Below are 15,944 nucleotides of genomic sequence, written 5' to 3'. Positions count from 1 at the left end.
TTAGAAAGTTGGCTATCATCGAGTTTAGCACTAACAATTACAGGGCATTCCTCATTATCGTCAAGAAATGCATATTTAAGATGAGAAGGCAAAGGTTTTAATTCTACCTTTTTTACCTGTGACTCAGAAGTAGAACAAATAGTTTCCATTACCTCAAACCCCTCAGTGTTAGGGGCATCCAAGTCACGAATCAAAGAGTCAATCTCTGCATCTCCTTCTCCTTGAGAAACCTCCAAGGTGAGGACAGCTTCTCATGGATCGTTAGCTAACTCACGAGGCGTATCATCTCTCACAATCTCATCAAGCACATCAATCCTGCAACAAGTATTCTCAAGCATAGGCGACTTCATCGCATTGGTTAGATTAAAAGTCAATGTATCATCACCAACAGACAAAGTAAGGGACCCAGACTTGACATCAATAACAGCACCTGCAGTACACAAGAAAGGTCTACCTAAAATAATCGAGATATTACTATCCTCCTCCATATCCAAAACTACAAACTCAACAGGAATGAAAAATTTCCCAACCCGAACGGGGACATCCTCCAAAATACCTAAAGGGTATTTTATTGAACGATCTGCCATTTGCAAGGTGATTTGTGTGCATTTTAAAGCTCCCATATTCAACTTGTTACAAACAGAAAGAGGCATAACAGACACACTAGCACCTAAGTCACATAAAGCTTTATCGATGAATAATGCACCTACATGACATGGGATGGAAAAACTACCAGGGTCCTTAAGCTTAGGTGGGGATTTATTTTGCAATATAGCACTACACTCTGCAGTTAGAGCGACTGTTTCTACACCACCAAAGTCTTTCTTCTTAGTAATCATTTCCTTTAAAAACTTTTCATACATTGGAACTTGAGAGACCAAATCAGTAAAAGGAACAGTTACCTCAAGGTTCTTGACCATAGTCAAGAACTTACCAAATTGTTGATCTACCTTGGTCTTTTGCATTCGATGTGGGAATGGTAGCTTTGGCTCGACGGATGGAGGCTCAGAACCTTTCTTTTTCTCTTTCTCAACATCACTTGCTTTATCTTTCCCATCTTTTGAGGTGGGAACATCATCTAAGGCCTTCTCTGCAACCTCACTATTCTCCTTCTCAAGATTTGCATCATCAGTAGGCATTTGTGGCCCTTCATAACTGACACCACTACGAGTAGTGATAGCATTGGCGGTCTCCTTGGGGATCGGTTGTCCCGGTAAGTGGCCAGGTTGCCTTTGGATATTGGTACCTGTGACTTGTGCAATTTGATTCTCCAAATGCTTTTTCGTGTTTTTCAACTCCTTGATGCTATCTTCAGTATTTTGCTTCATGGTTGTCATCATTCTCATAAGGTCAGACATAGTAGGCTCTTGAGTGCCATGAGAAGGTTGTTGTTGAGGTGGCCTATTGAAACCCGGAGGAGGAGGATGAGAGGCCCCTTGTTGATGTAGTGGAGGCCTTGGAACATATTGCTGAGGTTGAGGGTTGTGAGGTTGTGACCACTGTTGCTGAGGTTGTGCCCATTGTTGCTGAGGTTGAGGATTTTAAACATTATTGCTTTTTTTATGAAAGGTAGGGATGATTCCTCCAACCTAAGTATGAAGAGGCAAAATAAAATCTTCTAAGTATTTATATTTTTGCCTCATCCTAAATAAAATTAATAAATAAATACATAAGTATAATGCTATTAGATGACAATTGATGACGTGGAACGAGGGAGGCAAGGATGCAAGTGACTCATCATCACCACCCGACCAGACCCGCGGCCGCAGGTGGTTCCCGCGCCCTGGCAGTGGCGGCAGCAGCCTCGAGGGGGCGCGGGACAGGGGCGCAGCCACCCCTGCGGTTGGCTGGTTGCAATGCTTAGATTCAAATTCTTATAACTTCTGTTATAGGGATCTTCCCGGGGCGTGTGACCTATAATTGGAAAGCTCTTCAAGTCTAGTTTCCAACGCAACTTGAATCGCATCAATCCGATTTGTAGAACTCAAGATATGATCAAAAGAGTGAGAAAAGGTCATTTTTGATACCTTGCAAACCTTCGTTTTTTCCCCGTTTCTCACTCAAATTCACTTCCGTAAGGTCCATAGTGACTCTCGTGGATGCTATTTTCATTTTCCATGCATAAAATCCTTAGAGCCAACATCCACGAGCATATATCCCTCGATCAATGAACCCGATCCATCGATTTCCATTCAAATATCATCTGAATCATCTCTAAACACTTCGAAAGCTTCCAAATGACTATGAAATCACCTGAATTATTAAGAAAAACACAAACGGAGCGTAATAGAGCGACATATAATAACTTATGCAGACATGACTCTAAAAACGATTAAGAAGACTATGAAAAAGCTCTAAAACTAGCAAAAACGTGCCTAAATAAAACTATAAAAATATGATTTATCAGGCATACAAGTAGACAAGGCTAAAATATCAGTGATTGAGCAATTACCTCCCCCAGTTAATGTTAAGGGAGTTAGAAGTTTCTTGGGTCATGCGGGGTTTTATCGCTGCTTTATCAAAGATTTTTCTAAAATTGCTAAACCACTGACACAGCTCTTGCTCAAGGATGCCCCATTTATTTTTACTGACGAGTGTCTTGAGGCTTTCAACTGGATTAAGCAGGCTTTGATATTGGCACCCATCATATGTGCTCCCGATTGGAACCTTCCTTTCGAGATCATGTGTGATGCAAGTGACTTTGCACTAGGAGTCGTGCTCGGACAGAGGAAGGACAAGGTTTTGCATGCTATTTATTATGCTAGCAAAACTTTGGATGAAGCCCAAGTCAACTATGCCACTACGGAAAAGGATTTTCTTGCTGTTATTTATGCTTTAGAAAAATTTAGATCATATCTTGTTGGTTCTAAAGTTATTGTTTTTACTGATCATGCAGCATTGAAATATTTGATAGCTAAGGCGGAATCAAAGCCAAGGCTACTCCGGTGGGTTGTCTTGCTCTAAGATTTCAACATAGAAATCAAAGATAAAAAGGGAGCAGAGAACGTAGTGGCAGACAACTTGTCACGTATCAGGTATGATGAGGGTAAGGATTCTCTACCTATAGATGATTCTTTCCCTGATGACAATCTATATGCAGTTGTAGACATGGTATGCAGACTTTTCTAATTATTTAGTGGGTGTTACTCTACCTCTTGACTTGTCCTACCAACAAAAAAAGAAATTCCTTTCTGATGTTAAGCATTATTTTTGGGATGATCCTTTTTTGTTTCGTGAGTGTGCAGATGGATTATTTCGCAGATGTGTTCCCGAATGGGAAGTCCACGGTGTGCTTACTAGTTTCCACACCTCACCATATGGAGGACATCATGGCCCCACTAAAACGGTGGCCAAGATTAATGAGTCAGGTTTTTATTGGCCTACAATGTTTAAAGATGCTAACATGTTTGTGCAGGCTTGTGACTCTTGCCAGAGGACAGGCAACATCTCGCGGAGGCATGAGATGCCCCAAACAGGAATTCTAGAAGTTGAGATTTTTGACGTTTGGGGTGTTGATTACATGGGACCGTTCCCTTCTTCAAAAGGGAACCGTTATATTCTTGTCGCCGTAGATTATGTATCCAAGTGGGTTGAGGCCATCGCCACTCCTACCAATGACGCCAAGGTCGTCCACAAACTTTTTAAGAAGACCATCTTTCCAAGATTTGGTGTACCTAGAGCTATAATAAGTGATGGAGGATCTCACTTTCATGAACGGAAGTTGGACACCCTCCTCAAAAAGTATGGTGTTTACCATAGGACAGGTTTAGCCTACCACCCCCAAACTAGTGGCCAAGTTGAGGTTTCCAACCGTGGGATCAAGGCCATTCTAGAGAAGGTGGTGTCAAAATCAAGGAAAGATTGGAGCGACAAGTTGGACGACACTCTTTGGGCATACAGAACTGTATTCAAGACCCCTATAGTACTACTTCGTATAGACTCGTGTATGGAAAAGCATGTCATCTCCCGGTCGAATTGGAATATAAGGCATATTGGGCTATTAAGGAGCTCAATCTAGATGCCAAACTAGCGGGAGAAAAGAGGTTACTTCAACTTAATCAACTCGATGAGTTTAGGTTAACGGCCTATGATAGTGCTCGAGTCTACAAAGAGAAGACGAAGAAGTGGCACGACAAGATGATCCTTCCGAGAGAATTCAAAGAGGGTGATAAAGTGTTACTATTCAACTCACGACTTAAACTTTTCCCAGGAAAGTTAAGGTCAAGGTGGTCGAGTCCTTTTATCGTAAAAAGGGCCAACAAATTCAGTTCTGTGGAAGTTTTCGACGAATATGGTAACGAGTTCAAGGTTAATGGCCAAAGACTCAAGCTATATCATGAGGGGGCTACAATTGGTGCGGTTGATATATTCACCTAAGTAGTTCCGATTCACTCTGAGTTTCACTGTAGTAAGAGGGTCGTGCGGGACCTAGATAAACCTGCGCTTTGCGGGAGGCAACCCGTATTACTTGCTTTCTACACTAGTTTTCCTTTTTATTTATTTTTATTTTTATTTTAGAAAGGTGAGGAGAGTGAAATTTTACCGTTTATAAGTTTTTTTGTACAGGTATAGGTTTAAGAGGTCAAAAGACTTAGAAGAATTTGAAGACGAAGAAAATCAAAGGAAACCGACTGGGCACGGGCCCGATCGGGCGGAGCTCGCCTGATCGGGCGCGCAAGGAAGGTGCATTTTCAGCCTTAAATCCGCCCGATCGGGCGTGGCTGCTTGATCGGGCGCGCAAAGAGAGCTGGAAAGTCGAGCAAATTTCGCCCGATCAGGCCAGGTTGCTCGATCGGGCGCGCAAGGAGAGTCAGAACTCGAGCGAATTTCGCCCGATCGGGCGAGGTTGCCCGATCGGGCGCAAATCGAGTGAAGGAAAAGATAGATCGGCCGAAGCTAGCCCGGTCGGGCGTGCAACTACGATTCTGGAAATTCATATTATCTCCCGATCGGGCGAGGCTTGCCCGCTCGGGCGCGCCTATTTTGGTCGTCCCCTTATATTTTTTTTCCTCTTCTTTCTTTCCTCACTTTCTTCTTATTTCATCTTCTTCTCCTTTACTTTCTCTCTCTAAAACCTCTATTTTTACACCTTCAAACTCACTTATTTTTCAAGATCTTCTCTAATCCTTCCATCAAAACTCAAATTTTTTTACATATTTTCAATCCTTTCATCTTTCTCTACAATCTACACCCAATTTCTACCATTTTCTCTCAATTTTCTCTAAACCCTAAGAGAGAGAAACCATTCAATTCCTACACTTTATAATCTCAATGGCTTTCAAGAGATCAAGAACGGTAAGGGGGGAAGGCTCAAGGCAACAAGAGGCGAGAATCGACCCGGATTTGAAAATTCCGAGATGGGAGAGGGTGGTCATAACCACCCAAGAGCAAAAACAGAGGATGCTCAACCTCATTACGAGGCAGGTAATTCCCACTCGTTTCATTCATCACCCTACCCTTATTAGATTAGGAATTGATAAGCATGTAGAAAAATTATTCAAGGGAGTTGGCATGAGCGGTTTCTTTAACATGCATTACGATACTTATGATTATTTAACCTTAGAATTCGTTTCTAGTTTTAATATCATAAAATCAAATGCTTTAATTTCTCATGTTCAATTTCGATTATTCAATAATGATATTAGATTTTTGAGTTGAAATCGGATAGGCCCCTTGAACCGCCCCAAGACAACATTGTCGTTGTCTATCAACCCCTTACGGAGGATCCTAATTTGAACCTCCAACATGCTAAAGGCACTTGGATACAACATCCCGTGCCAAAGATTTGGCAACGGTTTGTTAGCCTTACCATATTTGGAAGGCATGAACCCACCAATGTTAGGCGGGATGAGCTTGAATTACTAGGTTCATACATGATCCCTAGGAGTGAAAAGCTCAATATAGTCCATAAAATGGCCAACCACTTCCAACGGGTGGCCAATGCGGCCGAGGCGGGTAGGTCTAGGGTACCCATTTACTTTGGTGGCCAAGTTACACATATAGCGATCAAACACCTTAGCTTTGTCCCTAACGATGACGGTAAGGTAGCCGGCCCAACTATTATGGACCTACCCAATCTAGGTGGCCTTAATTGGGTTAATGTCATGGGAGGGGAGACTTGGTGGGTGATTCAACGGGAATCGGGTAGGAGAGATAATGCTTTCACTTTACCCCACCCCACCTTGACCAAATTTGAGAAGGGGAAGCCTTCTTACACTTTCAAGCTTAACGGTCAAGGTGAGGTGCTACCACCTCACCCTTCACCTTAACCCCATCACTCTCCCATTGACCACTCACCTCCTCACCATTCACCACATTATCCACCACCTCAACCCTTTACATACGATATTCCCACTTCTTCTACCAACTACAACATAGACCCCAACGCCCCTTATGACTTCTCGGCTTTTAGGAGACAATTAGATAGGATTGAGATGGGCCAAGGGCGAGTTGAGGGTATGGTTAGAGATTTGGATACTAGAGTAGGGTCTCTAGATCGAAGGGTAGGGTACGTAGAGAGGAACCTAGGGAGGGGTTTATACCCCATGTATGATGACTACGCCCGTCGGGGGGCTATTCCCCACCGATTCACTTGTCCCTGATTGGTTCCAATATCCGCAAGGTGGATATACGAACTCAAGTGCCTTTGGTACCTACGTTGACTACTCATCGGTCCATGGTTATGGGACCGATGTACCTTTTGGTGGGCTTGGGGGGAATGTGGACCCTAACTACTTTGCAGGTGTTTCGGGTTATGGAGGTGGTGGCTCTAGCCACGGAGGTGGTGGTTCTAGCCATGGAGGGGGCTATTCGAGGATGGATGAGGATGAGGAATAGGATACTCTCCCAAGTCAATGAGGGAATTGCTTGATTTGGCTTGGGGGGGTGTTCTTTCGCTTGGTAATTCTCTTCCTTTTCTCTCTTTATTTGCTTTCTAGTATAGTTTTTATTGCTTTCTAGTGTAGTTTTTATTGCTTTCTTATATATGAAAAATAAAAAAAATTCAAAAATAAAAAAATTCAAAAATACGTTCCAATGAATTATGAATCATACTTCCCTGTGCCCCATACTTGAGAAAATTTGTTTTGATTCTTGGTATTTGATGATAGGCATTGTGGATTAGTTGATCATGATTTGATGTTTGATTGCCTTTAAACCTTTACATGCGTCAATTTTGTCCAACTTCTTGTGAATATAATGCTTGACTAGTTGATTTGGTTAGGAAATGTGTGATAGTTCCATATATAGTTCCTGGTATGTCAATGAATTTGAGTATTTGTTTGCAACTATTACTAATGTTTATATGATTCATTATTATGCACATTGTGGAGGACGAAGGCATTTGTTCTCTTAGGTAGCCTCCAGACATTGTAGATACATTTGTTCCCTTCTTGCTACCCATGTTGTTGCCTTGACCTTTCGTTGTTTATTAGCTGCATTACAAGCCTATTTTGCCCCATTGGTTACTAGTCCCAAGCTTGGCTTGGGGGAGCTATTAGTGAGTGAGGTGAGGGAGTTTGTAGTGTGCTTATTATTTGCACAATTTGGGTGGGTTTTGAGAAGTTATTTTGTTGTTGATCATGTTTATTTTTGATGAGTTTGAGAGTTATATTTTCTTGAAAAAATAAAGCATGATATTATGAAAAAAAAAAAAGAAGTTCAAGAAAAAAAATGTGAAAAAAATAAGTGAAATTCAAAAGAAAAAAAAAAGTGTTAAAATGTTCTAGTTTGAGGTTGATCAAAGAAAAATAATTTAGAGCTTCAATGAAAATTCAAGTTTGAAAAACAAAGTTTGTTTATTCACTCTACTTCTTCATTATTATATCTTATGAGTGAAAATGTAAGTGTTGGGATTGTTTATATTGTTTGAAGTATATTTGGTTGATGTTAGAGTTGGTTATGTAGGAGATGTTGATCATTATTTTGATCATGGGTTTTTGATAGGATTTGGCTCCCTTAAGCATAGCTTTTCTCTCACTTGTTCCCAAATGATTCCTACCCTTTACCCTAGCCTTACATTACAAGCTTTGAAGACCTTCCGACCTTTGTGCGTAGAATTGTATGAATGTGAAAGTGTTGTTTATCAATGCAAGTTATCATTTGGCATATTTCGAGTCGACTAGTAGGATTGAGCGTTCATTGTTTTAAACACACGAGAGTGTGAGTTGGGAGGGCATTGTTCACATAAAGGGGTTGGTTGGAGAGCGATCGAGTACATCTTTTACTCACCACATAAATGAGAGTTGAGTGTGTGAGCACTAGTCTTGAATTCTATATGCTCATGTGGTTTGCTCTACTTGACAATTGTTAGGGAAGAAAGGTAATTGGATGGATTTGATTGGTTGATTTTGAAGCATGTTTATTTAATTTACCTTGAATTGTTTGTGCTTGATTTTTACTTTTTGGGGTGAAGCATATTTATTTATTCATTGATGAGATCTTTCCTCAGGGGCAAGCAAAGGTTTGGCATGGGGGAGTTTGATGTGTCTATTTTATATAATATTTTACCCCCGTCCCTTGGTCGTTATTAGTAGTGTTTTTGGCTCTTTCGGGCCACTTTTATTACTAATTTATGTTTTCTAGTGCTTTCGTAGTTTTAGTTGTATTTTAAAGGAAATTGCACTCTTGGAGCATTTTCCCGGGCTTTATGGATCAACTACGGAAGCTAGAAGGACACGACCACTTTTGGAGCCCAGGATCGGTGAGAGCAGGTGATTAAGGGCTCGGTAATTTGGATCCCGAGGCATTTGGTCCAAGTATTCAAGACCCGAGGAGGAAATCCGGATTGGGCCGAGAAATCTAGCCAAATCGAAGTCCAAGCCTCAAAGGGGAGCAAGGACCCGATCGGGCAACCTCTAGCCCGATCGGGCGCGGCAAGACCATAGTGTTGTGCATGCTAAAGCGCGCCCGATCGTGCGAGCATCTAGCACGATCGGGCGATGCTGCTTGGGAGGAACGCAAAGAAAAAGGCACGCCCGATCGGGCGGCCCTTCGCCCGATCGAGCGCGCGTTTTTAGAAGACCTGATTAAGTTTAGTTTTAATTCTTGTTTTAGAAAACGTTTAAGTACGATTTTGTACGGATTTTTAGATTACCTTCTTTCTTAGACTTTCTCTCTCTACTTAGTATTTTTCTCTCTCTTTAATTCTCTCTCAACTTTTGTTCTTAATTTTTCCTTTAATTCCAGATTTCTTTTTGGTAACAAATTCTTCCCTTTTAATTTCAGTTATTCTATTTGCTTTCTTGATTATGCTTTTATTTATTTATTTGATTAGTTTAGTCATGATTATTTGTGAGTAGTTTAATTTCTAGGGTTTATGGGGATCTAATAAATGATATGAAGGGGTAATTTTGTGATTGTTAATTATCAATGCTTGGTTGATTTCCTATTGATTGTTTTAACGCTATGCAATTAGGTTTGGCCAGATTTAATTGTATGAGTTTAGCAATATTAATTCGAGATTCGATAGATGAGAATTGATATTTAGGCTTAGTTTCAATAGGCGGATTAATTTATAAATGGTTAAGTCGAGATTCGACATATGAGATTTAATACCGGTAAATTAACTCTGTGATTATAATACGTAGAGAAAGCCCTTTATAATCTGATTAACCAATGCTTGATGATTGCTTATTATGATTTGCCCTGGAATACTGTTTATTAGTGAACCTATGCCCTAGGCCTTTAATATTTGATTTTCTCCCTACTTTATTCCTTTCGACTTTATTCTCCGTATTTTAGATTTTATTTACAAAAATATTTGGTTACTTAGATAATTTAGATTATAATAATTAATTAGGAGTAAAAAGACCTGTTTCCCTATGGAGTTCGACCCTACTTCCCTATCTATTTTAGTTAAAGGATTTAGGTAATTATTTTTTATTAGGGGATACGACTTTACCCTGTCAGAGATTGAGTGCTAAGACAAGCTAAAGCATGCTTAGTCACTCGTTGTTTCTTTGGATCTTGGAATCGACTTATTCTCGCCAAATGGGGACAAATTTAATGCTTGGATAAGACGTTTAATAAGATTGAAAATTTGCATGAATACCTTTTAATTTTCAAACTTATTATGTTATTTACTTGATAAATGGTTATACTTTGCACTTAATTTGTAGAATTCCAAATCAAATTGTATTGTTTTCCATGATTGGTAAAGGAAACTTTTGAGAATGGTTCTCAAAGAAAAGTAAAGCATTTCTAAAATGACTTTTAAGGACGGTTGGACATCATGTATTCAAAATACTAGATAGTTTTGATAAAACATGAAGTATTGAGTTGCAAACTCAAAATTGTCAATATTGACAACCAACATATCTTTTAGCTTAATACATAGATGAGTAGGACTCATTGATGTAGTAATTCGAGCGTGAATTTAAGGAAAATATGGAACTTTGTTTTACGGTGAATTAGATGCTTAATTATGCCTAACAAAGTATAAAAGTCAAAGACTCTTAAAGAAATGGTTCTTAAAGATTATGAGATATAGTATGATAAGAAATATAGGAAACGAGGAACAAAGAAAAGGAATGAGATTCCATTTTACTAAAGAATTCATGTTATTGAAGTTAACTTAGCAACTCATTATCATCACAAAGTATCGGATACTCCTTTAGTGTTCCACTTTGAAAGTGACCTCTAACTATTGAAGATAACCTAGGTTATCGACTTACAAGCTTTGAATGAAGCAAGTTGTAACACTCCCAAATCTCCCTCTATGGAAATACTAGTATAATACGTATAATTATACCGTAGAGATAGACTTAGGTGTATTACCGCCGCGTGATTACCGTAGGCTACTCAAATTACTAAACAAAACAATACTTTGCAGCAGAAACTTCAAAACTCTTCTTATTAATAATAACTATAAATAGAAACCAATGTCATGAGTACTCAAATTAAATACAAAGACCAAGATTCCTAAATTAGTGAAACCAAATCCCGGGACTCCAATGCATCACTTTATTCACTTTACCTGAAATAACACTGCTTACCATTATGGTAAACAGGGCGAACCAAAACAAATAAGAAGTACGGGTTAGCAAAATATGCTAAGAACGGTAAGTGCAAGATAACTAAACTCAATTTATTTGCAAACATGCTTTAAAACCAATTCCAATAATCAATCCAATAATTCCAAACTCATGATTTAAAACCAAATTCTCAATATTCCAATCTCAATAATATAATCAATAAAACCGATTCCAATTATTTTAAAACCAATTTCTCATATTATAAAAACCAATTCCTCATAATAAACCAATGAAACCAAATAAGACAATTCCTCTCCCAAGTGTGCACACCCCCCCCCCAAGCTAGTCTCCTTATGTTAAAAGGCTATTCTTGAGGAAATAAAGACCCGGTTATACAAAGTCCAAGGCCTTATCAATAAACCAAATTCGCATAGTGGGATTACTACATGCTTATAAAGCATTAATAATAATAATTCAATGATTCAATAAATCCTCTTTTAAATCCAATAATTCAACCTTTAATGAAAACAATCCAAACTCCTTTTTAATGAATTCAACATGCTTTTAAAATCTATCCCTTTTTAAACATGAATAATAAATTAATTAATCAAAACATGTTATAAAATTCAATACTCTAATTTAATTATTAAAACCAATCTCTTAAACATACTTTTATTTTATAAACCATAATTCAAGTCAATTTAATTCAAGCAACATAAATCATTCAAACATGTTTATTCAAATCGATCACTTTCAAGGTATCTAGCCACCTAACGTACCTTGATCCTTGCTTAGCCAAAAATCACTTCAAAAGAACTCTCAAGTAGCTTGATCAAAAACACCCTACAAATAATTATAACCTTAATTAATATAAGGTTATCAAATAATCACAAACAATTAAATTAAACCCTCCCAACTATATGTACATAAACCTTTTAAATTAATTCCATATAAACATCATTAAAATCGGATTTTATATAATTAAAACTACTCATAATAATTTCATATTAAACTCCCTTTTTTTTAGACAATGGTTACAAAACAGTAAGAAAACTAGTCCTAAGCCCTCCTTTCTGCAGTAGCCATTAGGTGAGCCACCCGGACCATCTCTCGCTGAACTTTGATGCATATTACAAGGTCAAACTTCCTGCAAGCATGTATTATGTCCTTTGCTATGTTTTGGATGTCTATCGGAGCCTTCTCTGGGTTTTGGAGAGCCTTATTCACCCCTACACAGTCACTTTTTATGATGACATTTTTTCATTTTGCCTCTTGGTATTTTAAAGCCCACCAAACTGCGTAAGCCTCTGCTTGCCTAGGGCTAGAAGCAAAAAATTTCCTAGATATCCCCGTGCCTTGTCCTCCTGTTTTACCTTCAATCCATGCTACCGCAACTACCCAACCTGGCTTATCCTTCTTCCTTTGTTTCTTCCAAGCTGCATCCACTAGAATAGCTCTAGTAAGCTGTGTTCTAGCTTTTCCTAACTGGAAAATTTGGGGCACGTTGGTGGCAATGTTGTTGCACCTCTTCTGCATTTGCTGCTCCTTCTCTTGGATTCTCTTCGCATGTCCCCATCTTCTAATGTCTACCTACACCAGTTCCAAAATTGCTAAAGGACTGACACTCACATTGTTAAATATTACATCATTTCTATGGGTCCAGATTGCCCATAAGACAGTTAATAAGTGTTGTTGAATCAGTTGCTCTTTTCCATCCATTTTCCCTGCATATTGTATAAGGTCTAGCATCCACTTATTTAGAGGGACATCTTTATTTGCTACCGTGTTCAAACCCAGGGCACAAGCCTTCCAGATTCGTTGGGTAATAGAGTAGTCTCGAAATAGATGGCACGCCGTTTCATCCTCTCTTCCACACAGAACACAGGTCTGCTAGACTAGCATACCCCTTTTCCTCAAGTTATCTCTGGTTGCTACTCTATTGTGCATTATTTTCCATGCCAGAAAGATGCATTTTGGCCATGTTTTGATTCTCCAAAGATCCTTCCAGAAGCTGCCAGCCCCATCTGATTGAAGCTTGTGGTCTTGCCACCAATACTTGGACTTAAATCTGTAGGTTCCATTCTCCTCTGGCATCCACTGGAATCTGTCCTTCCCTTGCTTAGGGATGCAAATAGAAAGAATATCTCTTGCATCCTCCTGTTCAAACACATTCCAAATAAGAGCAGCATTCCAACTCCTTTCATTCGTCATTAAGTCCGAAATTGTATTGATACCGATCCCATAGAAGTTTGGCTTTGGTTGAAGTAACTTTCCCTTTACCCAGGCATCCAAGGTTATGTGCATGGAACTTCCATCTCCAATGACTCGACCAAGCCCAGCTTTCAACTCTTGAGTAGCTTTAACTAGGCTTCTTGCTGCCCACGAACCAAGTTTAGGTACCCTCCCTTGGTATCCCAAGCTAATGGGGTCATCCCCATACTTCTTAGCAAAGATCCTGCTCGCCAAAAGTTCTGGGTGAGTGTACAGCCTCCAACTCTGTCTCATCAACAAGGCTCTATTTACCCACCTTATATTTTTCAAACCTAGTCCCCCAACATTCTTATGGCTACATAATGTATCCTTATTCACCCAATACATAGGTTTTCCTTGGTTCCTATTTGACCATAAGAACCTCAAAAGGATTGACATTATTCTTTCCTCACATCCACGAGGACACCAGTTCATCGAGAAGATATGTTGAATCGCTGCAATTAGAACTCTGTTGATCAGAATTACTTTCCCGGCCATCGATAAGTTGGCAAACTTCCAAGAATTGATCCTTGACATGATCTTTTCTTGCACTTTCCTGAGTCTCGTTGATGATCTTCCATCTACATCCATTGGGCACCCTAGATATGTACCAAGTTCCTTAGTACTTTTGACTCCCAAAGGCTGCCTTAATATTCTTGAAAACCTTGCCGGAGTGTTAGGGCTAAAAATGATAGCAGATTTTTGAAAATTTACAGCTTCACCTGACTGTCTGCAAAACCTTTCTAGTGTATCTTTTATTGTCCTTATTGCTGTTGGAGTTGCCTTGAAGCAGAAGAGAGCATCGTCTGCAAAAAGAGGTGTGAGATCGAGGGTGCTGATCTAGCCACCTTTATCCCTTGGATGCATTTATTCCTTTCCAGAGCTAGCATTTTCCTAGAGAGGCTTTCCATTGAAAGGATGAATAAGTAAGGAGAGAGGGGGTCTCCTTGACGCAGGACAACCCTTGGGAAGATGAGATTGGTTGCCTCTCCATTGACTAAGATTGCATAGCTCACTGACTTGATGCATTGTTCTGTCCAATTTATCCATTCACTTGGGAATTTCATACTTTTAAGGATCATGATTAAGAAATCCCATCGTATTCTATCATATGCTTTGCTGAGATCCACCTTCAAAATTGCTTCACATTTGCCTCCTTTCTTTCTCTTTTTTACCGAGGTCAGCAATTCATGGGCAATAAAACAGTTATCCACCATACTTCTATTAGGTACAAACGCATTTTGGAATTCCCCAATAAGTGAACTCAAGATGGGTTTTAGCCTATTAACCAAGCACTTAGAGATTATTTTATAAAATGAGTTGCACAAGCTGATAGGCCGAAATTCGGTGACTTTTGTTGGGTTCTTCACTTTTGGGATAAGTGCAATAAAAGTACGGTTTGTTTCCTTAAGCATATGTCCGTGCTTGAAGAAGGATTCGACACCCATTATTACCTCATGCTTAATAGTCTTCCAGTTCTTCTGGAAAAACAGCGGGGGGGCACCTTCTGGGCCTGGTGCCTTTAGAGGATGAGGCGCAAAAGCAGCCTCTCGAATTTACTCCTCCAAAAATGGTCTTACCAGCCCTTGGGCCTGACTTTGGGATATTTTAGGTAGTTCCTTTAACCACTCATGGGCCTCCTGGTTGTCTACTAGGCTTTGCAATGGGCCCCCAGCATGCAAACTATTAAAGTGGCTATGAAATTCTGCTCTTATTTGGCTTCGGTCCACTATCCATTCCCCTTGATCGTCTTAGAGTGCTCTGATTTCCATTTTTGACATTCTCTCCTTTACACTCTTGTAGAAAAAAACTTGAGGATTGGTCTCCGAAAGCATCCCATTTTGACTTCGCTCTCTGTCTCCAGTACCACCATTTTTTCTCCATAGCTTCCTCCACTAAGGCTCTTTTCTCAATCTCTTGTGATCCCAGTAACTCATTTTTGGATTGGGCCTCTTCCAGTTCCGATTGGACCTCTTTCCAGTTCAATCCCACTTCAACTTTGTGACTGATACACCAACTTCTTAGAGCGTTTAGGCAATCCTTAATTTTCCGTTGGGATTTAAACATTTGAGAGCCCACTATATCTGCTGCCCAAGCCTGTTCCACTATCTTATGGGTCTCCTTCATCTTTAGACACCATGCATCCATCCTATATGGGCTCCGTTTTTTCTCTTTTCTTGGATCCGGATCCAGGATGATTGGGCCATGGTAGAAAATTGGTAAGTTCCATGTTAGGGCATCTGGATGGGCTAGCCTCCACCCATTATTCGCATAGGCCCTATCTAGAGTTTCATATATTGGGTTAGAAACCCTATTATTGGTCCAGGTAAATTGGACCCCTTTGGCTGGTATTGGTGATAGGCCCAACTCTGTCTTCCAACTCAAGAAGTTTGCTAGTCCTGGGATGCATGGATTTCCTCCAAGTTTTTGGGAGGAAAGCTCAACTTGGTTGAAGTCACCAACCAATACCAGTGGATCAGTAATAGGTAGGAGAAGAGAAAGGAGGTTAATTTAAACCATCTCTCTCTCAACAAGATAAGGACTACCATACACAAACGCATAAAAGCAAGCCGATCCGTTAATTGATAAAACTTTACACAGGATTACATTCCAGTTAGAAACTACTACTTCTACGTTAACTCGGTAGGACCAACACAAAAACAAACCACCCCCACCATTTTCCGAGTTAGACCCCGTACACCTAGGGAAACCCCTTCTTGA

At 39.8% G+C, this 15,944-nt stretch overlaps 1 protein-coding gene across 1 annotated transcript; it reads right to left on the bottom strand.

Annotated features, from left to right (window-relative positions):
- Window positions 1–251: 251 nt before the first annotated feature.
- LOC110731936 lies at window positions 252–1,358 on the bottom strand. The gene has a single exon (XM_021911851.1). The coding sequence runs from the start codon at window positions 1,356–1,358 to the stop codon at window positions 252–254; it is 1,107 nt and encodes a 368-aa protein (XP_021767543.1).
- Between the last annotated feature and the right edge of the window lie 14,586 nt (window positions 1,359–15,944).

The sequence above is a fragment of the Chenopodium quinoa genome, unplaced genomic scaffold (assembly GCF_001683475.1).
Source record: "Chenopodium quinoa cultivar QQ74 unplaced genomic scaffold, ASM168347v1, whole genome shotgun sequence".
NCBI lineage: Eukaryota > Viridiplantae > Streptophyta > Magnoliopsida > Caryophyllales > Amaranthaceae > Chenopodium > Chenopodium quinoa.
This window is presented reverse-complemented; position numbering and strand designations above follow the sequence as displayed.

Coding starts and splice junctions, on each gene's coding strand:
- LOC110731936 (XM_021911851.1), bottom strand. CDS start 1,358: ATGTCTGACCTTATGAGAATGATGACAACCATGAAGCAAAATACTGAA.